The 23,945-nt window shown below is 71.0% G+C and overlaps 1 protein-coding gene across 1 annotated transcript in view; it reads left to right on the top strand.

The window, feature by feature from the left end:
* LOC100630790 (mucin-3B) overlaps window positions 1-23,945 on the top strand; it is a 97,078-nt gene that overhangs the window by 67,757 nt on the left and 5,376 nt on the right. Inside the window, exon 4 of the mRNA XM_070232571.1 lies at window positions 39-23,945. Within this exon, the coding sequence (XP_070088672.1) occupies window positions 39-23,945 (23,907 nt within the window). The remainder of the gene's footprint in view (window positions 1-38) is intronic.

Consider the following 23,945-nt stretch of genomic DNA (forward strand, 5'->3'; position numbering starts at 1 on the left):
TCCGTCCCCCTCCACCACTATTCCGGCCACGTCCGCAGGCTCCTCTCCCGGCACCACGCACCCAGAGGGCAGCACCCCGCCTGCAAGCAGCACCCTCACCCGGCGCACAACCGCGGGATCCACCCCGCCACCCACTCCCACCCATGCCTACCCGACCTCCACCCCCGCCACGGGACCACCCTCCTCCACCGCAGCCACCACGCACACAGGCAGCCCGACCGACACCACCTCTCACGCCCCATCCACCTGGAGAACCACACTGCCTCCTACCCCCGCCCTGCCTCCAGAGGCTCTCACGACAGCCCTCACTGCTCCTGCCCCCGTCACGTCCTCCCTCGCTCCCACCAACACCAATGCCGTCTCCTCCCCACCGTCCCCCACCTCGCCTCCTCCGGTGACCTCCAGCACCTTCGCGCCACCCACCGCCCCGCTTGTGTCCTCTCCGCCTCCCCCGGCCACGGGACCCGTCTCCACTTTGGCCACCCTCGCTCCCCCTCCTTCCGCCCCGCTTACCACGCTGCCTGCCACCCACGCCACGTCCACCCCTGCCTCTGCCTCTGCCTCTGCCTCTGCCTCTGCCCCTGGCCCTGGCACTGTCAGCCCGGCCAGCACCTCTGAGAGCACCGCTCCCGCTGACACTTCCAGCCCGGCCCCCTCCGTCACGGCCCCGGCCCCCACGGCCTCCACTCCACACACAGCCACGGCCGCTCCCACGAGCATGGGCACCACGCCCGCCCCTGCAACACCACACAGCCCGCCCGGGGCCTCTTCCTCCACCCTCTACTCCACAGCCAGCGCCACCACATCGGCAGGAAGCCCGCCTCCGCCGACCTCCCACACCGCGCAGGCATCCACAGTCCTCGCCCCGTCCTCAGCGGTCAGTACAGGCCACCCGACCACACCACCGGCCACCATCACCCCCACCTCCGCGCCGACCACCGGTGCCTTGGCCGCCGCCACCCACCTCACCTCCACACTCGCTGCCTCCAGCCCCTCGGCGGCCCCCACGCACGCGGTCCCTTCATCCCCCGCCAGCCTACATACAGAAACCACGCCCGGTGGCACCACCACCTCTGCCACGACGCCCCCTCTGCCGCCCACGCTCACCAGCACCCCTCGACCCCCTTCTCCGTCCCCCTCCACCACTATTCCGGCCACGTCCGCAGGCTCCTCTCCCGGCACCACGCACCCAGAGGGCAGCACCCCGCCTGCAAGCAGCACCCTCACCCGGCGCACAACCGCGGGATCCACCCCGCCACCCACTCCCACCCATGCCTACCCGACCTCCACCCCCGCCACGGGACCACCCTCCTCCACCGCAGCCACCACGCACACAGGCAGCCCGACCGACACCACCTCTCACGCCCCATCCACCTGGAGAACCACACTGCCTCCTACCCCCGCCCTGCCTCCAGAGGCTCTCACGACAGCCCTCACTGCTCCTGCCCCCGTCACGTCCTCCCTCGCTCCCACCAACACCAATGCCGTCTCCTCCCCACCGTCCCCCACCTCGCCTCCTCCGGTGACCTCCAGCACCTTCGCGCCACCCACCGCCCCGCTTGTGTCCTCTCCGCCTCCCCCGGCCACGGGACCCGTCTCCACTTTGGCCACCCTCGCTCCCCCTCCTTCCGCCCCGCTTACCACGCTGCCTGCCACCCACGCCACGTCCACCCCTGCCTCTGCCTCTGCCTCTGCCTCTGCCTCTGCCCCTGGCCCTGGCACTGTCAGCCCGGCCAGCACCTCTGAGAGCACCGCTCCCGCTGACACTTCCAGCCCGGCCCCCTCCGTCACGGCCCCGGCCCCCACGGCCTCCACTCCACACACAGCCACGGCCGCTCCCACGAGCATGGGCACCACGCCCGCCCCTGCAACACCACACAGCCCGCCCGGGGCCTCTTCCTCCACCCTCTACTCCACAGCCAGCGCCACCACATCGGCAGGAAGCCCGCCTCCGCCGACCTCCCACACCGCGCAGGCATCCACAGTCCTCGCCCCGTCCTCAGCGGTCAGTACAGGCCACCCGACCACACCACCGGCCACCATCACCCCCACCTCCGCGCCGACCACCGGTGCCTTGGCCGCCGCCACCCACCTCACCTCCACGCTCGCTGCCTCCAGCCCCTCGGCGGCCCCCACGCACGCGGTCCCTTCATCCCCCGCCAGCCTACATACAGAAACCACGCCCGGTGGCACCACCACCTCTGCCACGACGCCCCCTCTGCCGCCCACGCTCACCAGCACCCCTCGCCCCCCTTCTCCGTCCCCCTCCACCACTATTCCGGCCACGTCCGCAGGCTCCTCTCCCGGCACCACGCACCCAGAGGGCAGCACCCCGCCTGCAAGCAGCACCCTCACCCGGCGCACAACCGCGGGATCCACCCCGCCACCCACTCCCACCCATGCCTACCCGACCTCCACCCCCGCCACGGGACCACCCTCCTCCACCGCAGCCACCACGCACACAGGCAGCCCGACCGACACCACCTCTCACGCCCCATCCACCTGGAGAACCACACTGCCTCCTACCCCCGCCCTGCCTCCAGAGGCTCTCACGACAGCCCTCACTGCTCCTGCCCCCGTCACGTCCTCCCTCGCTCCCACCAACACCAATGCCGTCTCCTCCCCACCGTCCCCCACCTCGCCTCCTCCGGTGACCTCCAGCACCTTCGCGCCACCCACCGCCCCGCTTGTGTCCTCTCCGCCTCCCCCGGCCACGGGACCCGTCTCCACTTTGGCCACCCTCGCTCCCCCTCCTTCCGCCCCGCTTACCACGCTGCCTGCCACCCACGCCACGTCCACCCCTGCCTCTGCCTCTGCCTCTGCCTCTGCCTCTGCCCCTGGCCCTGGCACTGTCAGCCCGGCCAGCACCTCTGAGAGCACCGCTCCCGCTGACACTTCCAGCCCGGCCCCCTCCGTCACGGCCCCGGCCCCCACGGCCTCCACTCCACACACAGCCACGGCCGCTCCCACGAGCATGGGCACCACGCCCGCCCCTGCAACACCACACAGCCCGCCCGGGGCCTCTTCCTCCACCCTCTACTCCACAGCCAGCGCCACCACATCGGCAGGAAGCCCGCCTCCGCCGACCTCCCACACCGCGCAGGCATCCACAGTCCTCGCCCCGTCCTCAGCGGTCAGTACAGGCCACCCGACCACACCACCGGCCACCATCACCCCCACCTCCGCGCCGACCACCGGTGCCTTGGCCGCCGCCACCCACCTCACCTCCACACTCGCTGCCTCCAGCCCCTCGGCGGCCCCCACGCACGCGGTCCCTTCATCCCCCGCCAGCCTACATACAGAAACCACGCCCGGTGGCACCACCACCTCTGCCACGACGCCCCCTCTGCCGCCCACGCTCACCAGCACCCCTCGCCCCCCTTCTCCGTCCCCCTCCACCACTATTCCGGCCACGTCCGCAGGCTCCTCTCCCGGCACCACGCACCCAGAGGGCAGCACCCCGCCTGCAAGCAGCACCCTCACCCGGCGCACAACCGCGGGATCCACCCCGCCACCCACTCCCGCCCATGCCTACCCGACCTCCACCCCCGCCACGGGACCACCCTCCTCCACCGCAGCCACCACGCACACAGGCAGCCCGACCGACACCACCTCTCACGCCCCATCCACCTGGAGAACCACACTGCCTCCTACCCCCGCCCTGCCTCCAGAGGCTCTCACGACAGCCCTCACTGCTCCTGCCCCCGTCACGTCCTCCCTCGCTCCCACCAACACCAATGCCGTCTCCTCCCCACCGTCCCCCACCTCGCCTCCTCCGGTGACCTCCAGCACCTTCGCGCCACCCACCGCCCCGCTTGTGTCCTCTCCGCCTCCCCCGGCCACGGGACCCGTCTCCACTTTGGCCACCCTCGCTCCCCCTCCTTCCGCCCCGCTTACCACGCTGCCTGCCACCCACGCCACGTCCACCCCTGCCTCTGCCTCTGCCTCTGCCTCTGCCTCTGCCCCTGGCCCTGGCACTGTCAGCCCGGCCAGCACCTCTGAGAGCACCGCTCCCGCTGACACTTCCAGCCCGGCCCCCTCCGTCACGGCCCCGGCCCCCACGGCCTCCACTCCACACACAGCCACGGCCGCTCCCACGAGCATGGGCACCACGCCCGCCCCTGCAACACCACACAGCCCGCCCGGGGCCTCTTCCTCCACCCTCTACTCCACAGCCAGCGCCACCACATCGGCAGGAAGCCCGCCTCCGCCGACCTCCCACACCGCGCAGGCATCCACAGTCCTCGCCCCGTCCTCAGCGGTCAGTACAGGCCACCCGACCACACCACCGGCCACCATCACCCCCACCTCCGCGCCGACCACCGGTGCCTTGGCCGCCGCCACCCACCTCACCTCCACACTCGCTGCCTCCAGCCCCTCGGCGGCCCCCACGCACGCGGTCCCTTCATCCCCCGCCAGCCTACATACAGAAACCACGCCCGGTGGCACCACCACCTCTGCCACGACGCCCCCTCTGCCGCCCACGCTCACCAGCACCCCTCGCCCCCCTTCTCCGTCCCCCTCCACCACTATTCCGGCCACGTCCGCAGGCTCCTCTCCCGGCACCACGCACCCAGAGGGCAGCACCCCGCCTGCAAGCAGCACCCTCACCCGGCGCACAACCGCGGGATCCACCCCGCCACCCACTCCCACCCATGCCTACCCGACCTCCACCCCCGCCACGGGACCACCCTCCTCCACCGCAGCCACCACGCACACAGGCAGCCCGACCGACACCACCTCTCACGCCCCATCCACCTGGAGAACCACACTGCCTCCTACCCCCGCCCTGCCTCCAGAGGCTCTCACGACAGCCCTCACTGCTCCTGCCCCCGTCACGTCCTCCCTCGCTCCCACCAACACCAATGCCGTCTCCTCCCCACCGTCCCCCACCTCGCCTCCTCCGGTGACCTCCAGCACCTTCGCGCCACCCACCGCCCCGCTTGTGTCCTCTCCGCCTCCCCCGGCCACGGGACCCGTCTCCACTTTGGCCACCCTCGCTCCCCCTCCTTCCGCCCCGCTTACCACGCTGCCTGCCACCCACGCCACGTCCACCCCTGCCTCTGCCTCTGCCTCTGCCTCTGCCTCTGCCCCTGGCCCTGGCACTGTCAGCCCGGCCAGCACCTCTGAGAGCACCGCTCCCGCTGACACTTCCAGCCCGGCCCCCTCCGTCACGGCCCCGGCCCCCACGGCCTCCACTCCACACACAGCCACGGCCGCTCCCACGAGCATGGGCACCACGCCCGCCCCTGCAACACCACACAGCCCGCCCGGGGCCTCTTCCTCCACCCTCTACTCCACAGCCAGCGCCACCACATCGGCAGGAAGCCCGCCTCCGCCGACCTCCCACACCGCGCAGGCATCCACAGTCCTCGCCCCGTCCTCAGCGGTCAGTACAGGCCACCCGACCACACCACCGGCCACCATCACCCCCACCTCCGCGCCGACCACCGGTGCCTTGGCCGCCGCCACCCACCTCACCTCCACACTCGCTGCCTCCAGCCCCTCGGCGGCCCCCACGCACGCGGTCCCTTCATCCCCCGCCAGCCTACATACAGAAACCACGCCCGGTGGCACCACCACCTCTGCCACGACGCCCCCTCTGCCGCCCACGCTCACCAGCACCCCTCGCCCCCCTTCTCCGTCCCCCTCCACCACTATTCCGGCCACGTCCGCAGGCTCCTCTCCCGGCACCACGCACCCAGAGGGCAGCACCCCGCCTGCAAGCAGCACCCTCACCCGGCGCACAACCGCGGGATCCACCCCGCCACCCACTCCCACCCATGCCTACCCGACCTCCACCCCCGCCACGGGACCACCCTCCTCCACCGCAGCCACCACGCACACAGGCAGCCCGACCGACACCACCTCTCACGCCCCATCCACCTGGAGAACCACACTGCCTCCTACCCCCGCCCTGCCTCCAGAGGCTCTCACGACAGCCCTCACTGCTCCTGCCCCCGTCACGTCCTCCCTCGCTCCCACCAACACCAATGCCGTCTCCTCCCCACCGTCCCCCACCTCGCCTCCTCCGGTGACCTCCAGCACCTTCGCGCCACCCACCGCCCCGCTTGTGTCCTCTCCGCCTCCCCCGGCCACGGGACCCGTCTCCACTTTGGCCACCCTCGCTCCCCCTCCTTCCGCCCCGCTTACCACGCTGCCTGCCACCCACGCCACGTCCACCCCTGCCTCTGCCTCTGCCTCTGCCTCTGCCTCTGCCCCTGGCCCTGGCACTGTCAGCCCGGCCAGCACCTCTGAGAGCACCGCTCCCGCTGACACTTCCAGCCCGGCCCCCTCCGTCACGGCCCCGGCCCCCACGGCCTCCACTCCACACACAGCCACGGCCGCTCCCACGAGCATGGGCACCACGCCCGCCCCTGCAACACCACACAGCCCGCCCGGGGCCTCTTCCTCCACCCTCTACTCCACAGCCAGCGCCACCACATCGGCAGGAAGCCCGCCTCCGCCGACCTCCCACACCGCGCAGGCATCCACAGTCCTCGCCCCGTCCTCAGCGGTCAGTACAGGCCACCCGACCACACCACCGGCCACCATCACCCCCACCTCCGCGCCGACCACCGGTGCCTTGGCCGCCGCCACCCACCTCACCTCCACACTCGCTGCCTCCAGCCCCTCGGCGGCCCCCACGCACGCGGTCCCTTCATCCCCCGCCAGCCTACATACAGAAACCACGCCCGGTGGCACCACCACCTCTGCCACGACGCCCCCTCTGCCGCCCACGCTCACCAGCACCCCTCGCCCCCCTTCTCCGTCCCCCTCCACCACTATTCCGGCCACGTCCGCAGGCTCCTCTCCCGGCACCACGCACCCAGAGGGCAGCACCCCGCCTGCAAGCAGCACCCTCACCCGGCGCACAACCGCGGGATCCACCCCGCCACCCACTCCCACCCATGCCTACCCGACCTCCACCCCCGCCACGGGACCACCCTCCTCCACCGCAGCCACCACGCACACAGGCAGCCCGACCGACACCACCTCTCACGCCCCATCCACCTGGAGAACCACACTGCCTCCTACCCCCGCCCTGCCTCCAGAGGCTCTCACGACAGCCCTCACTGCTCCTGCCCCCGTCACGTCCTCCCTCGCTCCCACCAACACCAATGCCGTCTCCTCCCCACCGTCCCCCACCTCGCCTCCTCCGGTGACCTCCAGCACCTTCGCGCCACCCACCGCCCCGCTTGTGTCCTCTCCGCCTCCCCCGGCCACGGGACCCGTCTCCACTTTGGCCACCCTCGCTCCCCCTCCTTCCGCCCCGCTTACCACGCTGCCTGCCACCCACGCCACGTCCACCCCTGCCTCTGCCTCTGCCCCTGGCCCTGGCACTGTCAGCCCGGCCAGCACCTCTGAGAGCACCGCTCCCGCTGACACTTCCAGCCCGGCCCCCTCCGTCACGGCCCCGGCCCCCACGGCCTCCACTCCACACACAGCCACGGCCGCTCCCACGAGCATGGGCACCACGCCCGCCCCTGCAACACCACACAGCCCGCCCGGGGCCTCTTCCTCCACCCTCTACTCCACAGCCAGCGCCACCACATCGGCAGGAAGCCCGCCTCCGCCGACCTCCCACACCGCGCAGGCATCCACAGTCCTCGCCCCGTCCTCAGCGGTCAGTACAGGCCACCCGACCACACCACCGGCCACCATCACCCCCACCTCCGCGCCGACCACCGGTGCCTTGGCCGCCGCCACCCACCTCACCTCCACACTCGCTGCCTCCAGCCCCTCGGCGGCCCCCACGCACGCGGTCCCTTCATCCCCCGCCAGCCTACATACAGAAACCACGCCCGGTGGCACCACCACCTCTGCCACGACGCCCCCTCTGCCGCCCACGCTCACCAGCACCCCTCGCCCCCCTTCTCCGTCCCCCTCCACCACTATTCCGGCCACGTCCGCAGGCTCCTCTCCCGGCACCACGCACCCAGAGGGCAGCACCCCGCCTGCAAGCAGCACCCTCACCCGGCGCACAACCGCGGGATCCACCCCGCCACCCACTCCCGCCCATGCCTACCCGACCTCCACCCCCGCCACGGGACCACCCTCCTCCACCGCAGCCAGCACGCACACAGGCAGCCCGACCGACACCACCTCTCACGCCCCATCCACCTGGAGAACCACACTGCCTCCTACCCCCGCCCTGCCTCCAGAGGCTCTCACGACAGCCCTCACTGCTCCTGCCCCCGTCACGTCCTCCCTCGCTCCCACCAACACCAATGCCGTCTCCTCCCCACCGTCCCCCACCTCGCCTCCTCCGGTGACCTCCAGCACCTTCGCGCCACCCACCGCCCCGCTTGTGTCCTCTCCGCCTCCCCCGGCCACGGGACCCGTCTCCACTTTGGCCACCCTCGCTCCCCCTCCTTCCGCCCCGCTTACCACGCTGCCTGCCACCCACGCCACGTCCACCCCTGCCTCTGCCTCTGCCTCTGCCTCTGCCCCTGGCCCTGGCACTGTCAGCCCGGCCAGCACCTCTGAGAGCACCGCTCCCGCTGACACTTCCAGCCCGGCCCCCTCCGTCACGGCCCCGGCCCCCACGGCCTCCACTCCACACACAGCCACGGCCGCTCCCACGAGCATGGGCACCACGCCCGCCCCTGCAACACCACACAGCCCGCCCGGGGCCTCTTCCTCCACCCTCTACTCCACAGCCAGCGCCACCACATCGGCAGGAAGCCCGCCTCCGCCGACCTCCCACACCGCGCAGGCATCCACAGTCCTCGCCCCGTCCTCAGCGGTCAGTACAGGCCACCCGACCACACCACCGGCCACCATCACCCCCACCTCCGCGCCGACCACCGGTGCCTTGGCCGCCGCCACCCACCTCACCTCCACACTCGCTGCCTCCAGCCCCTCGGCGGCCCCCACGCACGCGGTCCCTTCATCCCCCGCCAGCCTACATACAGAAACCACGCCCGGTGGCACCACCACCTCTGCCACGACGCCCCCTCTGCCGCCCACGCTCACCAGCACCCCTCGCCCCCCTTCTCCGTCCCCCTCCACCACTATTCCGGCCACGTCCGCAGGCTCCTCTCCCAGCACCACGCACCCAGAGGGCAGCACCCCGCCTGCAAGCAGCACCCTCACCCGGCGCACAACCGCGGGATCCACCCCGCCACCCACTCCCACCCATGCCTACCCGACCTCCACCCCCGCCACGGGACCACCCTCCTCCACCGCAGCCACCACGCACACAGGCAGCCCGACCGACACCACCTCTCACGCCCCATCCACCTGGAGAACCACACTGCCTCCTACCCCCGCCCTGCCTCCAGAGGCTCTCACGACAGCCCTCACTGCTCCTGCCCCCGTCACGTCCTCCCTCGCTCCCACCAACACCAATGCCGTCTCCTCCCCACCGTCCCCCACCTCGCCTCCTCCGGTGACCTCCAGCACCTTCGCGCCACCCACCGCCCCGCTTGTGTCCTCTCCGCCTCCCCCGGCCACGGGACCCGTCTCCACTTTGGCCACCCTCGCTCCCCCTCCTTCCGCCCCGCTTACCACGCTGCCTGCCACCCACGCCACGTCCACCCCTGCCTCTGCCTCTGCCTCTGCCTCTGCCCCTGGCCCTGGCACTGTCAGCCCGGCCAGCACCTCTGAGAGCACCGCTCCCGCTGACACTTCCAGCCCGGCCCCCTCCGTCACGGCCCCGGCCCCCACGGCCTCCACTCCACACACAGCCACGGCCGCTCCCACGAGCATGGGCACCACGCCCGCCCCTGCAACACCACACAGCCCGCCCGGGGCCTCTTCCTCCACCCTCTACTCCACAGCCAGCGCCACCACATCGGCAGGAAGCCCGCCTCCGCCGACCTCCCACACCGCGCAGGCATCCACAGTCCTCGCCCCGTCCTCAGCGGTCAGTACAGGCCACCCGACCACACCACCGGCCACCATCACCCCCACCTCCGCGCCGACCACCGGTGCCTTGGCCGCCGCCACCCACCTCACCTCCACACTCGCTGCCTCCAGCCCCTCGGCGGCCCCCACGCACGCGGTCCCTTCATCCCCCGCCAGCCTACATACAGAAACCACGCCCGGTGGCACCACCACCTCTGCCACGACGCCCCCTCTGCCGCCCACGCTCACCAGCACCCCTCGCCCCCCTTCTCCGTCCCCCTCCACCACTATTCCGGCCACGTCCGCAGGCTCCTCTCCCGGCACCACGCACCCAGAGGGCAGCACCCCGCCTGCAAGCAGCACCCTCACCCGGCGCACAACCGCGGGATCCACCCCGCCACCCACTCCCACCCATGCCTACCCGACCTCCACCCCCGCCACGGGACCACCCTCCTCCACCGCAGCCACCACGCACACAGGCAGCCCGACCGACACCACCTCTCACGCCCCATCCACCTGGAGAACCACACTGCCTCCTACCCCCGCCCTGCCTCCAGAGGCTCTCACGACAGCCCTCACTGCTCCTGCCCCCGTCACGTCCTCCCTCGCTCCCACCAACACCAATGCCGTCTCCTCCCCACCGTCCCCCACCTCGCCTCCTCCGGTGACCTCCAGCACCTTCGCGCCACCCACCGCCCCGCTTGTGTCCTCTCCGCCTCCCCCGGCCACGGGACCCGTCTCCACTTTGGCCACCCTCGCTCCCCCTCCTTCCGCCCCGCTTACCACGCTGCCTGCCACCCACGCCACGTCCACCCCTGCCTCTGCCTCTGCCCCTGGCCCTGGCACTGTCAGCCCGGCCAGCACCTCTGAGAGCACCGCTCCCGCTGACACTTCCAGCCCGGCCCCCTCCGTCACGGCCCCGGCCCCCACGGCCTCCACTCCACACACAGCCACGGCCGCTCCCACGAGCATGGGCACCACGCCCGCCCCTGCAACACCACACAGCCCGCCCGGGGCCTCTTCCTCCACCCTCTACTCCACAGCCAGCGCCACCACATCGGCAGGAAGCCCGCCTCCGCCGACCTCCCACACCGCGCAGGCATCCACAGTCCTCGCCCCGTCCTCAGCGGTCAGTACAGGCCACCCGACCACACCACCGGCCACCATCACCCCCACCTCCGCGCCGACCACCGGTGCCTTGGCCGCCGCCACCCACCTCACCTCCACACTCGCTGCCTCCAGCCCCTCGGCGGCCCCCACGCACGCGGTCCCTTCATCCCCCGCCAGCCTACATACAGAAACCACGCCCGGTGGCACCACCACCTCTGCCACGACGCCCCCTCTGCCGCCCACGCTCACCAGCACCCCTCGCCCCCCTTCTCCGTCCCCCTCCACCACTATTCCGGCCACGTCCGCAGGCTCCTCTCCCGGCACCACGCACCCAGAGGGCAGCACCCCGCCTGCAAGCAGCACCCTCACCCGGCGCACAACCGCGGGATCCACCCCGCCACCCACTCCCGCCCATGCCTACCCGACCTCCACCCCCGCCACGGGACCACCCTCCTCCACCGCAGCCACCACGCACACAGGCAGCCCGACCGACACCACCTCTCACGCCCCATCCACCTGGAGAACCACACTGCCTCCTACCCCCGCCCTGCCTCCAGAGGCTCTCACGACAGCCCTCACTGCTCCTGCCCCCGTCACGTCCTCCCTCGCTCCCACCAACACCAATGCCGTCTCCTCCCCACCGTCCCCCACCTCGCCTCCTCCGGTGACCTCCAGCACCTTCGCGCCACCCACCGCCCCGCTTGTGTCCTCTCCGCCTCCCCCGGCCACGGGACCCGTCTCCACTTTGGCCACCCTCGCTCCCCCTCCTTCCGCCCCGCTTACCACGCTGCCTGCCACCCACGCCACGTCCACCCCTGCCTCTGCCTCTGCCTCTGCCTCTGCCTCTGCCCCTGGCCCTGGCACTGTCAGCCCGGCCAGCACCTCTGAGAGCACCGCTCCCGCTGACACTTCCAGCCCGGCCCCCTCCGTCACGGCCCCGGCCCCCACGGCCTCCACTCCACACACAGCCACGGCCGCTCCCACGAGCATGGGCACCACGCCCGCCCCTGCAACACCACACAGCCCGCCCGGGGCCTCTTCCTCCACCCTCTACTCCACAGCCAGCGCCACCACATCGGCAGGAAGCCCGCCTCCGCCGACCTCCCACACCGCGCAGGCATCCACAGTCCTCGCCCCGTCCTCAGCGGTCAGTACAGGCCACCCGACCACACCACCGGCCACCATCACCCCCACCTCCGCGCCGACCACCGGTGCCTTGGCCGCCGCCACCCACCTCACCTCCACACTCGCTGCCTCCAGCCCCTCGGCGGCCCCCACGCACGCGGTCCCTTCATCCCCCGCCAGCCTACATACAGAAACCACGCCCGGTGGCACCACCACCTCTGCCACGACGCCCCCTCTGCCGCCCACGCTCACCAGCACCCCTCGCCCCCCTTCTCCGTCCCCCTCCACCACTATTCCGGCCACGTCCGCAGGCTCCTCTCCCGGCACCACGCACCCAGAGGGCAGCACCCCGCCTGCAAGCAGCACCCTCACCCGGCGCACAACCGCGGGATCCACCCCGCCACCCACTCCCACCCATGCCTACCCGACCTCCACCCCCGCCACGGGACCACCCTCCTCCACCGCAGCCACCACGCACACAGGCAGCCCGACCGACACCACCTCTCACGCCCCATCCACCTGGAGAACCACACTGCCTCCTACCCCCGCCCTGCCTCCAGAGGCTCTCACGACAGCCCTCACTGCTCCTGCCCCCGTCACGTCCTCCCTCGCTCCCACCAACACCAATGCCGTCTCCTCCCCACCGTCCCCCACCTCGCCTCCTCCGGTGACCTCCAGCACCTTCGCGCCACCCACCGCCCCGCTTGTGTCCTCTCCGCCTCCCCCGGCCACGGGACCCGTCTCCACTTTGGCCACCCTCGCTCCCCCTCCTTCCGCCCCGCTTACCACGCTGCCTGCCACCCACGCCACGTCCACCCCTGCCTCTGCCTCTGCCCCTGGCCCTGGCACTGTCAGCCCGGCCAGCACCTCTGAGAGCACCGCTCCCGCTGACACTTCCAGCCCGGCCCCCTCCGTCACGGCCCCGGCCCCCACGGCCTCCACTCCACACACAGCCACGGCCGCTCCCACGAGCATGGGCACCACGCCCGCCCCTGCAACACCACACAGCCCGCCCGGGGCCTCTTCCTCCACCCTCTACTCCACAGCCAGCGCCACCACATCGGCAGGAAGCCCGCCTCCGCCGACCTCCCACACCGCGCAGGCATCCACAGTCCTCGCCCCGTCCTCAGCGGTCAGTACAGGCCACCCGACCACACCACCGGCCACCATCACCCCCACCTCCGCGCCGACCACCGGTGCCTTGGCCGCCGCCACCCACCTCACCTCCACACTCGCTGCCTCCAGCCCCTCGGCGGCCCCCACGCACGCGGTCCCTTCATCCCCCGCCAGCCTACATACAGAAACCACGCCCGGTGGCACCACCACCTCTGCCACGACGCCCCCTCTGCCGCCCACGCTCACCAGCACCCCTCGCCCCCCTTCTCCGTCCCCCTCCACCACTATTCCGGCCACGTCCGCAGGCTCCTCTCCCGGCACCACGCACCCAGAGGGCAGCACCCCGCCTGCAAGCAGCACCCTCACCCGGCGCACAACCGCGGGATCCACCCCGCCACCCACTCCCACCCATGCCTACCCGACCTCCACCCCCGCCACGGGACCACCCTCCTCCACCGCAGCCACCACGCACACAGGCAGCCCGACCGACACCACCTCTCACGCCCCATCCACCTGGAGAACCACACTGCCTCCTACCCCCGCCCTGCCTCCAGAGGCTCTCACGACAGCCCTCACTGCTCCTGCCCCCGTCACGTCCTCCCTCGCTCCCACCAACACCAATGCCGTCTCCTCCCCACCGTCCCCCACCTCGCCTCCTCCGGTGACCTCCAGCACCTTCGCGCCACCCACCGCCCCGCTTGTGTCCTCTCCGCCTCCCCCGGCCACGGGACCCGTCTCCACTTTGGCCACCCTCGCTCCCCCTCCTTCCGCCCCGCTTACCACGCTGCCTGCCACCCACGCCACGTCCACCCCTGCCTCTGCCTCTGCCTCTGCCTCTGCCTCTGCCCCTGGCCCTGGCACTGTCAGCCCGGCCAGCACCTCTGAGAGCACCGCTCCCGCTGACACTTCCAGCCCGGCCCCCTCCGTCACGGCCCCGGCCCCCACGGCCTCCACTCCACACACAGCCACGGCCGCTCCCACGAGCATGGGCACCACGCCCGCCCCTGCAACACCACACAGCCCGCCCGGGGCCTCTTCCTCCACCCTCTACTCCACAGCCAGCGCCACCACATCGGCAGGAAGCCCGCCTCCGCCGACCTCCCACACCGCGCAGGCATCCACAGTCCTCGCCCCGTCCTCAGCGGTCAGTACAGGCCACCCGACCACACCACCGGCCACCATCACCCCCACCTCCGCGCCGACCACCGGTGCCTTGGCCGCCGCCACCCACCTCACCTCCACACTCGCTGCCTCCAGCCCCTCGGCGGCCCCCACGCACGCGGTCCCTTCATCCCCCGCCAGCCTACATACAGAAACCACGCCCGGTGGCACCACCACCTCTGCCACGACGCCCCCTCTGCCGCCCACGCTCACCAGCACCCCTCGCCCCCCTTCTCCGTCCCCCTCCACCACTATTCCGGCCACGTCCGCAGGCTCCTCTCCCGGCACCACGCACCCAGAGGGCAGCACCCCGCCTGCAAGCAGCACCCTCACCCGGCGCACAACCGCGGGATCCACCCCGCCACCCACTCCCACCCATGCCTACCCGACCTCCACCCCCGCCACGGGACCACCCTCCTCCACCGCAGCCACCACGCACACAGGCAGCCCGACCGACACCACCTCTCACGCCCCATCCACCTGGAGAACCACACTGCCTCCTACCCCCGCCCTGCCTCCAGAGGCTCTCACGACAGCCCTCACTGCTCCTGCCCCCGTCACGTCCTCCCTCGCTCCCACCAACACCAATGCCGTCTCCTCCCCACCGTCCCCCACCTCGCCTCCTCCGGTGACCTCCAGCACCTTCGCGCCACCCACCGCCCCGCTTGTGTCCTCTCCGCCTCCCCCGGCCACGGGACCCGTCTCCACTTTGGCCACCCTCGCTCCCCCTCCTTCCGCCCCGCTTACCACGCTGCCTGCCACCCACGCCACGTCCACCCCTGCCTCTGCCTCTGCCTCTGCCTCTGCCTCTGCCCCTGGCCCTGGCACTGTCAGCCCGGCCAGCACCTCTGAGAGCACCGCTCCCGCTGACACTTCCAGCCCGGCCCCCTCCGTCACGGCCCCGGCCCCCACGGCCTCCACTCCACACACAGCCACGGCCGCTCCCACGAGCATGGGCACCACGCCCGCCCCTGCAACACCACACAGCCCGCCCGGGGCCTCTTCCTCCACCCTCTACTCCACAGCCAGCGCCACCACATCGGCAGGAAGCCCGCCTCCGCCGACCTCCCACACCGCGCAGGCATCCACAGTCCTCGCCCCGTCCTCAGCGGTCAGTACAGGCCACCCGACCACACCACCGGCCACCATCACCCCCACCTCCGCGCCGACCACCGGTGCCTTGGCCGCCGCCACCCACCTCACCTCCACACTCGCTGCCTCCAGCCCCTCGGCGGCCCCCACGCACGCGGTCCCTTCATCCCCCGCCAGCCTACATACAGAAACCACGCCCGGTGGCACCACCACCTCTGCCACGACGCCCCCTCTGCCGCCCACGCTCACCAGCACCCCTCGCCCCCCTTCTCCGTCCCCCTCCACCACTATTCCGGCCACGTCCGCAGGCTCCTCTCCCGGCACCACGCACCCAGAGGGCAGCACCCCGCCTGCAAGCAGCACCCTCACCCGGCGCACAACCGCGGGATCCACCCCGCCACCCACTCCCACCCATGCCTACCCGACCTCCACCCCCGCCACGGGACCACCCTCCTCCACCGCAGCCACCACGCACACAGGCAGCCCGACCGACACCACCTCTCACGCCCCATCCACCTGGAGAACCACACTGCCTCCTACCCCCGCCCTGCCTCCAGAGGCTCTCACGACAGCCCTCACTGCTCCTGCCCCCGTCACGTCCTCCCTCGCTCCCACCAACACCAATGCCGTCTCCTCCCCACCGTCCCCCACCTCGCCTCCTCCGGTGACCTCCAGCACCTTCGCGCCACCCACCGCCCCGCTTGTGTCCTCTCCGCCTCCCCCGGCCACGGGACCCGTCTCCACTTTGGCCACCCTCGCTCCCCCTCCTTCCGCCCCGCTTACCACGCTGCCTGCCACCCACGCCACGTCCACCCCTGCCTCTGCCTCTGCCCCTGGCCCTGGCACTGTCAGCCCGGCCAGCACCTCTGAGAGCACCGCTCCCGCTGACACTTCCAGCCCGGCCCCCTCCGTCACGGCCCCGGCCCCCACGGCCTCCACTCCACACACAGCCACGGCCGCTCCCACGAGCATGGGCACCACGCCCGCCCCTGCAACACCACACAGCCCGCCCGGGGCCTCTTCCTCCACCCTCTACTCCACAGCCAGCGCCACCACATCGGCAGGAAGCCCGCCTCCGCCGACCTCCCACACCGCGCAGGCATCCACAGTCCTCGCCCCGTCCTCAGCGGTCAGTACAGGCCACCCGACCACACCACCGGCCACCATCACCCCCACCTCCGCGCCGACCACCGGTGCCTTGGCCGCCGCCACCCACCTCACCTCCACACTCGCTGCCTCCAGCCCCTCGGCGGCCCCCACGCACGCGGTCCCTTCATCCCCCGCCAGCCTACATACAGAAACCACGCCCGGTGGCACCACCACCTCTGCCACGACGCCCCCTCTGCCGCCCACGCTCACCAGCACCCCTCGCCCCCCTTCTCCGTCCCCCTCCACCACTATTCCGGCCACGTCCGCAGGCTCCTCTCCCGGCACCACGCACCCAGAGGGCAGCACCCCGCCTGCAAGCAGCACCCTCACCCGGCGCACAACCGCGGGATCCACCCCGCCACCCACTCCCGCCCATGCCTACCCGACCTCCACCCCCGCCACGGGACCACCCTCCTCCACCGCAGCCACCACGCACACAGGCAGCCCGACCGACACCACCTCTCACGCCCCATCCACCTGGAGAACCACACTGCCTCCTACCCCCGCCCTGCCTCCAGAGGCTCTCACGACAGCCCTCACTGCTCCTGCCCCCGTCACGTCCTCCCTCGCTCCCACCAACACCAATGCCGTCTCCTCCCCACCGTCCCCCACCTCGCCTCCTCCGGTGACCTCCAGCACCTTCGCGCCACCCACCGCCCCGCTTGTGTCCTCTCCGCCTCCCCCGGCCACGGGACCCGTCTCCACTTTGGCCACCCTCGCTCCCCCTCCTTCCGCCCCGCTTACCACGCTGCCTGCCACCCACGCCACGTCCACCCCTGCCTCTGCCTCTGCCTCTGCCTCTGCCTCTGCCCCTGGCCCTGGCACTGTCAGCCCGGCCAGCACCTCTGAGAGCACCGCTCCCGCTGACACTTCCAGCCCGGCCCCCTCCGTCACGGCCCCGGCCCCCACGGCCTCCACTCCACACACAGCCACGGCCGCTCCCACGAGCATGGGCACCACGCCCGCCCCTGCAACACCACACAGCCCGCCCGGGGCCTCTTCCTCCACCCTCTACTCCACAGCCAGCGCCACCACATCGGCAGGAAGCCCGCCTCCGCCGACCTCCCACACCGCGCAGGCATCCACAGTCCTCGCCCCGTCCTCAGCGGTCAGTACAGGCCACCCGACCACACCACCGGCCACCATCACCCCCACCTCCGCGCCGACCACCGGTGCCTTGGCCGCCGCCACCCACCTCACCTCCACACTCGCTGCCTCCAGCCCCTCGGCGGCCCCCACGCACGCGGTCCCTTCATCCCCCGCCAGCCTACATACAGAAACCACGCCCGGTGGCACCACCACCTCTGCCACGACGCCCCCTCTGCCGCCCACGCTCACCAGCACCCCTCGCCCCCCTTCTCCGTCCCCCTCCACCACTATTCCGGCCACGTCCGCAGGCTCCTCTCCCGGCACCACGCACCCAGAGGGCAGCACCCCGCCTGCAAGCAGCACCCTCACCCGGCGCACAACCGCGGGATCCACCCCGCCACCCACTCCCACCCATGCCTACCCGACCTCCACCCCCGCCACGGGACCACCCTCCTCCACCGCAGCCACCACGCACACAGGCAGCCCGACCGACACCACCTCTCACGCCCCATCCACCTGGAGAACCACACTGCCTCCTACCCCCGCCCTGCCTCCAGAGGCTCTCACGACAGCCCTCACTGCTCCTGCCCCCGTCACGTCCTCCCTCGCTCCCACCAACACCAATGCCGTCTCCTCCCCACCGTCCCCCACCTCGCCTCCTCCGGTGACCTCCAGCACCTTCGCGCCACCCACCGCCCCGCTTGTGTCCTCTCCGCCTCCCCCGGCCACGGGACCCGTCTCCACTTTGGCCACCCTCGCTCCCCCTCCTTCCGCCCCGCTTACCACGCTGCCTGCCACCCACGCCACGTCCACCCCTGCCTCTGCCTCTGCCTCTGCCTCTGCCTCTGCCCCTGGCCCTGGCACTGTCAGCCCGGCCAGCACCTCTGAGAGCACCGCTCCCGCTGACACTTCCAGCCCGGCCCCCTCCGTCACGGCCCCGGCCCCCACGGCCTCCACTCCACACACAGCCACGGCCGCTCCCACGAGCATGGGCACCACGCCCGCCCCTGCAACACCACACAGCCCGCCCGGGGCCTCTTCCTCCACCCTCTACTCCACAGCCAGCGCCACCACATCGGCAGGAAGCCCGCCTCCGCCGACCTCCCACACCGCGCAGGCATCCACAGTCCTCGCCCCGTCCTCAGCGGTCAGTACAGGCCACCCGACCACACCACCGGCCACCATCACCCCCACCTCCGCGCCGACCACCGGTGCCTTGGCCGCCGCCACCCACCTCACCTCCACACTCGCTGCCTCCAGCCCCTCGGCGGCCCCCACGCACGCGGTCCCTTCATCCCCCGCCAGCCTACATACAGAAACCACGCCCGGTGGCACCACCACCTCTGCCACGACGCCCCCTCTGCCGCCCACGCTCACCAGCACCCCTCGCCCCCCTTCTCCGTCCCCCTCCACCACTATTCCGGCCACGTCCGCAGGCTCCTCTCCCGGCACCACGCACCCAGAGGGCAGCACCCCGCCTGCAAGCAGCACCCTCACCCGGCGCACAACCGCGGGATCCACCCCGCCACCCACTCCCACCCATGCCTACCCGACCTCCACCCCCGCCACGGGACCACCCTCCTCCACCGCAGCCACCACGCACACAGGCAGCCCGACCGACACCACCTCTCACGCCCCATCCACCTGGAGAACCACACTGCCTCCTACCCCCGCCCTGCCTCCAGAGGCTCTCACGACAGCCCTCACTGCTCCTGCCCCCGTCACGTCCTCCCTCGCTCCCACCAACACCAATGCCGTCTCCTCCCCACCGTCCCCCACCTCGCCTCCTCCGGTGACCTCCAGCACCTTCGCGCCACCCACCGCCCCGCTTGTGTCCTCTCCGCCTCCCCCGGCCACGGGACCCGTCTCCACTTTGGCCACCCTCGCTCCCCCTCCTTCCGCCCCGCTTACCACGCTGCCTGCCACCCACGCCACGTCCACCCCTGCCTCTGCCTCTGCCTCTGCCTCTGCCTCTGCCCCTGGCCCTGGCACTGTCAGCCCGGCCAGCACCTCTGAGAGCACCGCTCCCGCTGACACTTCCAGCCCGGCCCCCTCCGTCACGGCCCCGGCCCCCACGGCCTCCACTCCACACACAGCCACGGCCGCTCCCACGAGCATGGGCACCACGCCCGCCCCTGCAACACCACACAGCCCGCCCGGGGCCTCTTCCTCCACCCTCTACTCCACAGCCAGCGCCACCACATCGGCAGGAAGCCCGCCTCCGCCGACCTCCCACACCGCGCAGGCATCCACAGTCCTCGCCCCGTCCTCAGCGGTCAGTACAGGCCACCCGACCACACCACCGGCCACCATCACCCCCACCTCCGCGCCGACCACCGGTGCCTTGGCCGCCGCCACCCACCTCACCTCCACACTCGCTGCCTCCAGCCCCTCGGCGGCCCCCACGCACGCGGTCCCTTCATCCCCCGCCAGCCTACATACAGAAACCACGCCCGGTGGCACCACCACCTCTGCCACGACGCCCCCTCTGCCGCCCACGCTCACCAGCACCCCTCGCCCCCCTTCTCCGTCCCCCTCCACCACTATTCCGGCCACGTCCGCAGGCTCCTCTCCCGGCACCACGCACCCAGAGGGCAGCACCCCGCCTGCAAGCAGCACCCTCACCCGGCGCACAACCGCGGGATCCACCCCGCCACCCACTCCCACCCATGCCTACCCGACCTCCACCCCCGCCACGGGACCACCCTCCTCCACCGCAGCCACCACGCACACAGGCAGCCCGACCGACACCACCTCTCACGCCCCATCCACCTGGAGAACCACACTGCCTCCTACCCCCGCCCTGCCTCCAGAGGCTCTCACGACAGCCCTCACTGCTCCTGCCCCCGTCACGTCCTCCCTCGCTCCCACCAACACCAATGCCGTCTCCTCCCCACCGTCCCCCACCTCGCCTCCTCCGGTGACCTCCAGCACCTTCGCGCCACCCACCGCCCCGCTTGTGTCCTCTCCGCCTCCCCCGGCCACGGGACCCGTCTCCACTTTGGCCACCCTCGCTCCCCCTCCTTCCGCCCCGCTTACCACGCTGCCTGCCACCCACGCCACGTCCACCCCTGCCTCTGCCTCTGCCTCTGCCTCTGCCTCTGCCCCTGGCCCTGGCACTGTCAGCCCGGCCAGCACCTCTGAGAGCACCGCTCCCGCTGACACTTCCAGCCCGGCCCCCTCCGTCACGGCCCCGGCCCCCACGGCCTCCACTCCACACACAGCCACGGCCGCTCCCACGAGCATGGGCACCACGCCCGCCCCTGCAACACCACACAGCCCGCCCGGGGCCTCTTCCTCCACCCTCTACTCCACAGCCAGCGCCACCACATCGGCAGGAAGCCCGCCTCCGCCGACCTCCCACACCGCGCAGGCATCCACAGTCCTCGCCCCGTCCTCAGCGGTCAGTACAGGCCACCCGACCACACCACCGGCCACCATCACCCCCACCTCCGCGCCGACCACCGGTGCCTTGGCCGCCGCCACCCACCTCACCTCCACACTCGCTGCCTCCAGCCCCTCGGCGGCCCCCACGCACGCGGTCCCTTCATCCCCCGCCAGCCTACATACAGAAACCACGCCCGGTGGCACCACCACCTCTGCCACGACGCCCCCTCTGCCGCCCACGCTCACCAGCACCCCTCGCCCCCCTTCTCCGTCCCCCTCCACCACTATTCCGGCCACGTCCGCAGGCTCCTCTCCCGGCACCACGCACCCAGAGGGCAGCACCCCGCCTGCAAGCAGCACCCTCACCCGGCGCACAACCGCGGGATCCACCCCGCCACCCACTCCCACCCATGCCTACCCGACCTCCACCCCCGCCACGGGACCACCCTCCTCCACCGCAGCCACCACGCACACAGGCAGCCCGACCGACACCACCTCTCACGCCCCATCCACCTGGAGAACCACACTGCCTCCTACCCCCGCCCTGCCTCCAGAGGCTCTCACGACAGCCCTCACTGCTCCTGCCCCCGTCACGTCCTCCCTCGCTCCCACCAACACCAATGCCGTCTCCTCCCCACCGTCCCCCACCTCGCCTCCTCCGGTGACCTCCAGCACCTTCGCGCCACCCACCGCCCCGCTTGTGTCCTCTCCGCCTCCCCCGGCCACGGGACCCGTCTCCACTTTGGCCACCCTCGCTCCCCCTCCTTCCGCCCCGCTTACCACGCTGCCTGCCACCCACGCCACGTCCACCCCTGCCTCTGCCTCTGCCCCTGGCCCTGGCACTGTCAGCCCGGCCAGCACCTCTGAGAGCACCGCTCCCGCTGACACTTCCAGCCCGGCCCCCTCCGTCACGGCCCCGGCCCCCACGGCCTCCACTCCACACACAGCCACGGCCGCTCCCACGAGCATGGGCACCACGCCCGCCCCTGCAACACCACACAGCCCGCCCGGGGCCTCTTCCTCCACCCTCTACTCCACAGCCAGCGCCACCACATCGGCAGGAAGCCCGCCTCTGCCGACCTCCCACACCGCGCAGGCATCCACAGTCCTCGCCCCGTCCTCAGCGGTCAGTACAGGCCACCCGACCACACCACCGGCCACCATCACCCCCACCTCCGCGCCGACCACCGGTGCCTTGGCCGCCGCCACCCACCTCACCTCCACACTCGCTGCCTCCAGCCCCTCGGCGGCCCCCACGCACGCGGTCCCTTCATCCCCCGCCAGCCTACATACAGAAACCACGCCCGGTGGCACCACCACCTCTGCCACGACGCCCCCTCTGCCGCCCACGCTCACCAGCACCCCTCGCCCCCCTTCTCCGTCCCCCTCCACCACTATTCCGGCCACGTCCGCAGGCTCCTCTCCCGGCACCACGCACCCAGAGGGCAGCACCCCGCCTGCAAGCAGCACCCTCACCCGGCGCACAACCGCGGGATCCACCCCGCCACCCACTCCCACCCATGCCTACCCGACCTCCACCCCCGCCACGGGACCACCCTCCTCCACCGCAGCCACCACGCACACAGGCAGCCCGACCGACACCACCTCTCACGCCCCATCCACCTGGAGAACCACACTGCCTCCTACCCCCGCCCTGCCTCCAGAGGCTCTCACGACAGCCCTCACTGCTCCTGCCCCCGTCACGTCCTCCCTCGCTCCCACCAACACCAATGCCGTCTCCTCCCCACCGTCCCCCACCTCGCCTCCTCCGGTGACCTCCAGCACCTTCGCGCCACCCACCGCCCCGCTTGTGTCCTCTCCGCCTCCCCCGGCCACGGGACCCGTCTCCACCTTGACCACCTTCGTCGTGTCTTCCAACGATATGAGACTGCCTGCCCCTTCTCCTTCTCTTGTTGACACATCTGGCACCTCTTACAGATACTTGTTGAAAACACCCGTGTCGTCAACATCACTGATATCTTCTTGCATATCCCCCACAGAATCTTCCTCTAGTTTTAGTATGCACAGAAATGCCATAACCACATCTCCTAGTACAGTTATGCTTTCTTCAGCATCTACAATATTTCCACCTCCTACTGTATCTTCTAGCAGAGTAACTGCAGTCCTCACCAGTGGCCGTCTTCCTCCATCCGCACATTTCTCCCGTTCAGAAATTCCAAGGTCTTCTTTTCTCTCTGCTTTTTCGAATCCGTCTGTGTCTGCTACTACAAGGTTTTCTACATCCACGTCTCCTTTCACCCCTAGTCTTAGTGAAACTGCCATTAGTCCTACCATTTTTACTTCTTCCACCACCACATATCCACAGCACATATCACTTACAACAGTGCCTGCTTCTTCCACTTCTCCACGTGTGGAGAGTGACCCGAGTAGTGAAGTTACCTTTACGCCCACCGTCTCATTATCAGTCCTTCCCTCTCCCACTGAGAAGTTCACCCTTCCTGAATCCAGCAGTATGATTAGTGTCTTTCCTACACATATGGACACTTCTACGTCAGTTCTTGAGCCTGGCCCCACCAATGTCATAAGTGATGCTCCTAGTTCTATCAGCACTGGGATTGTCCCTGTCAACACAGTTTCAACAAGCATACAAAGACCCCCTAGGGGGACTTCGATGAGCACCAACTCTGTAACCACGCCACGTACGCCTGGCTTCACTAGCCTCCTACTGACCACCAAACCAAGCAGCAGCTTTCAAATTGCTGTGATGCCTTCAAGCAAGTTGACCAGCCGCGCCTCACTCACCACCCAGCCTCCAAGAACATTGGCAACTACCCCTCAGACTCCTACCACCCTTACGTCGCCACAGACAACTTGGACTACTACTCAGCTGACCACCCCCCCAG

This window comes from Equus caballus, chromosome 13, assembly GCF_041296265.1.
Source record: "Equus caballus isolate H_3958 breed thoroughbred chromosome 13, TB-T2T, whole genome shotgun sequence".
NCBI lineage: Eukaryota > Metazoa > Chordata > Mammalia > Perissodactyla > Equidae > Equus > Equus caballus.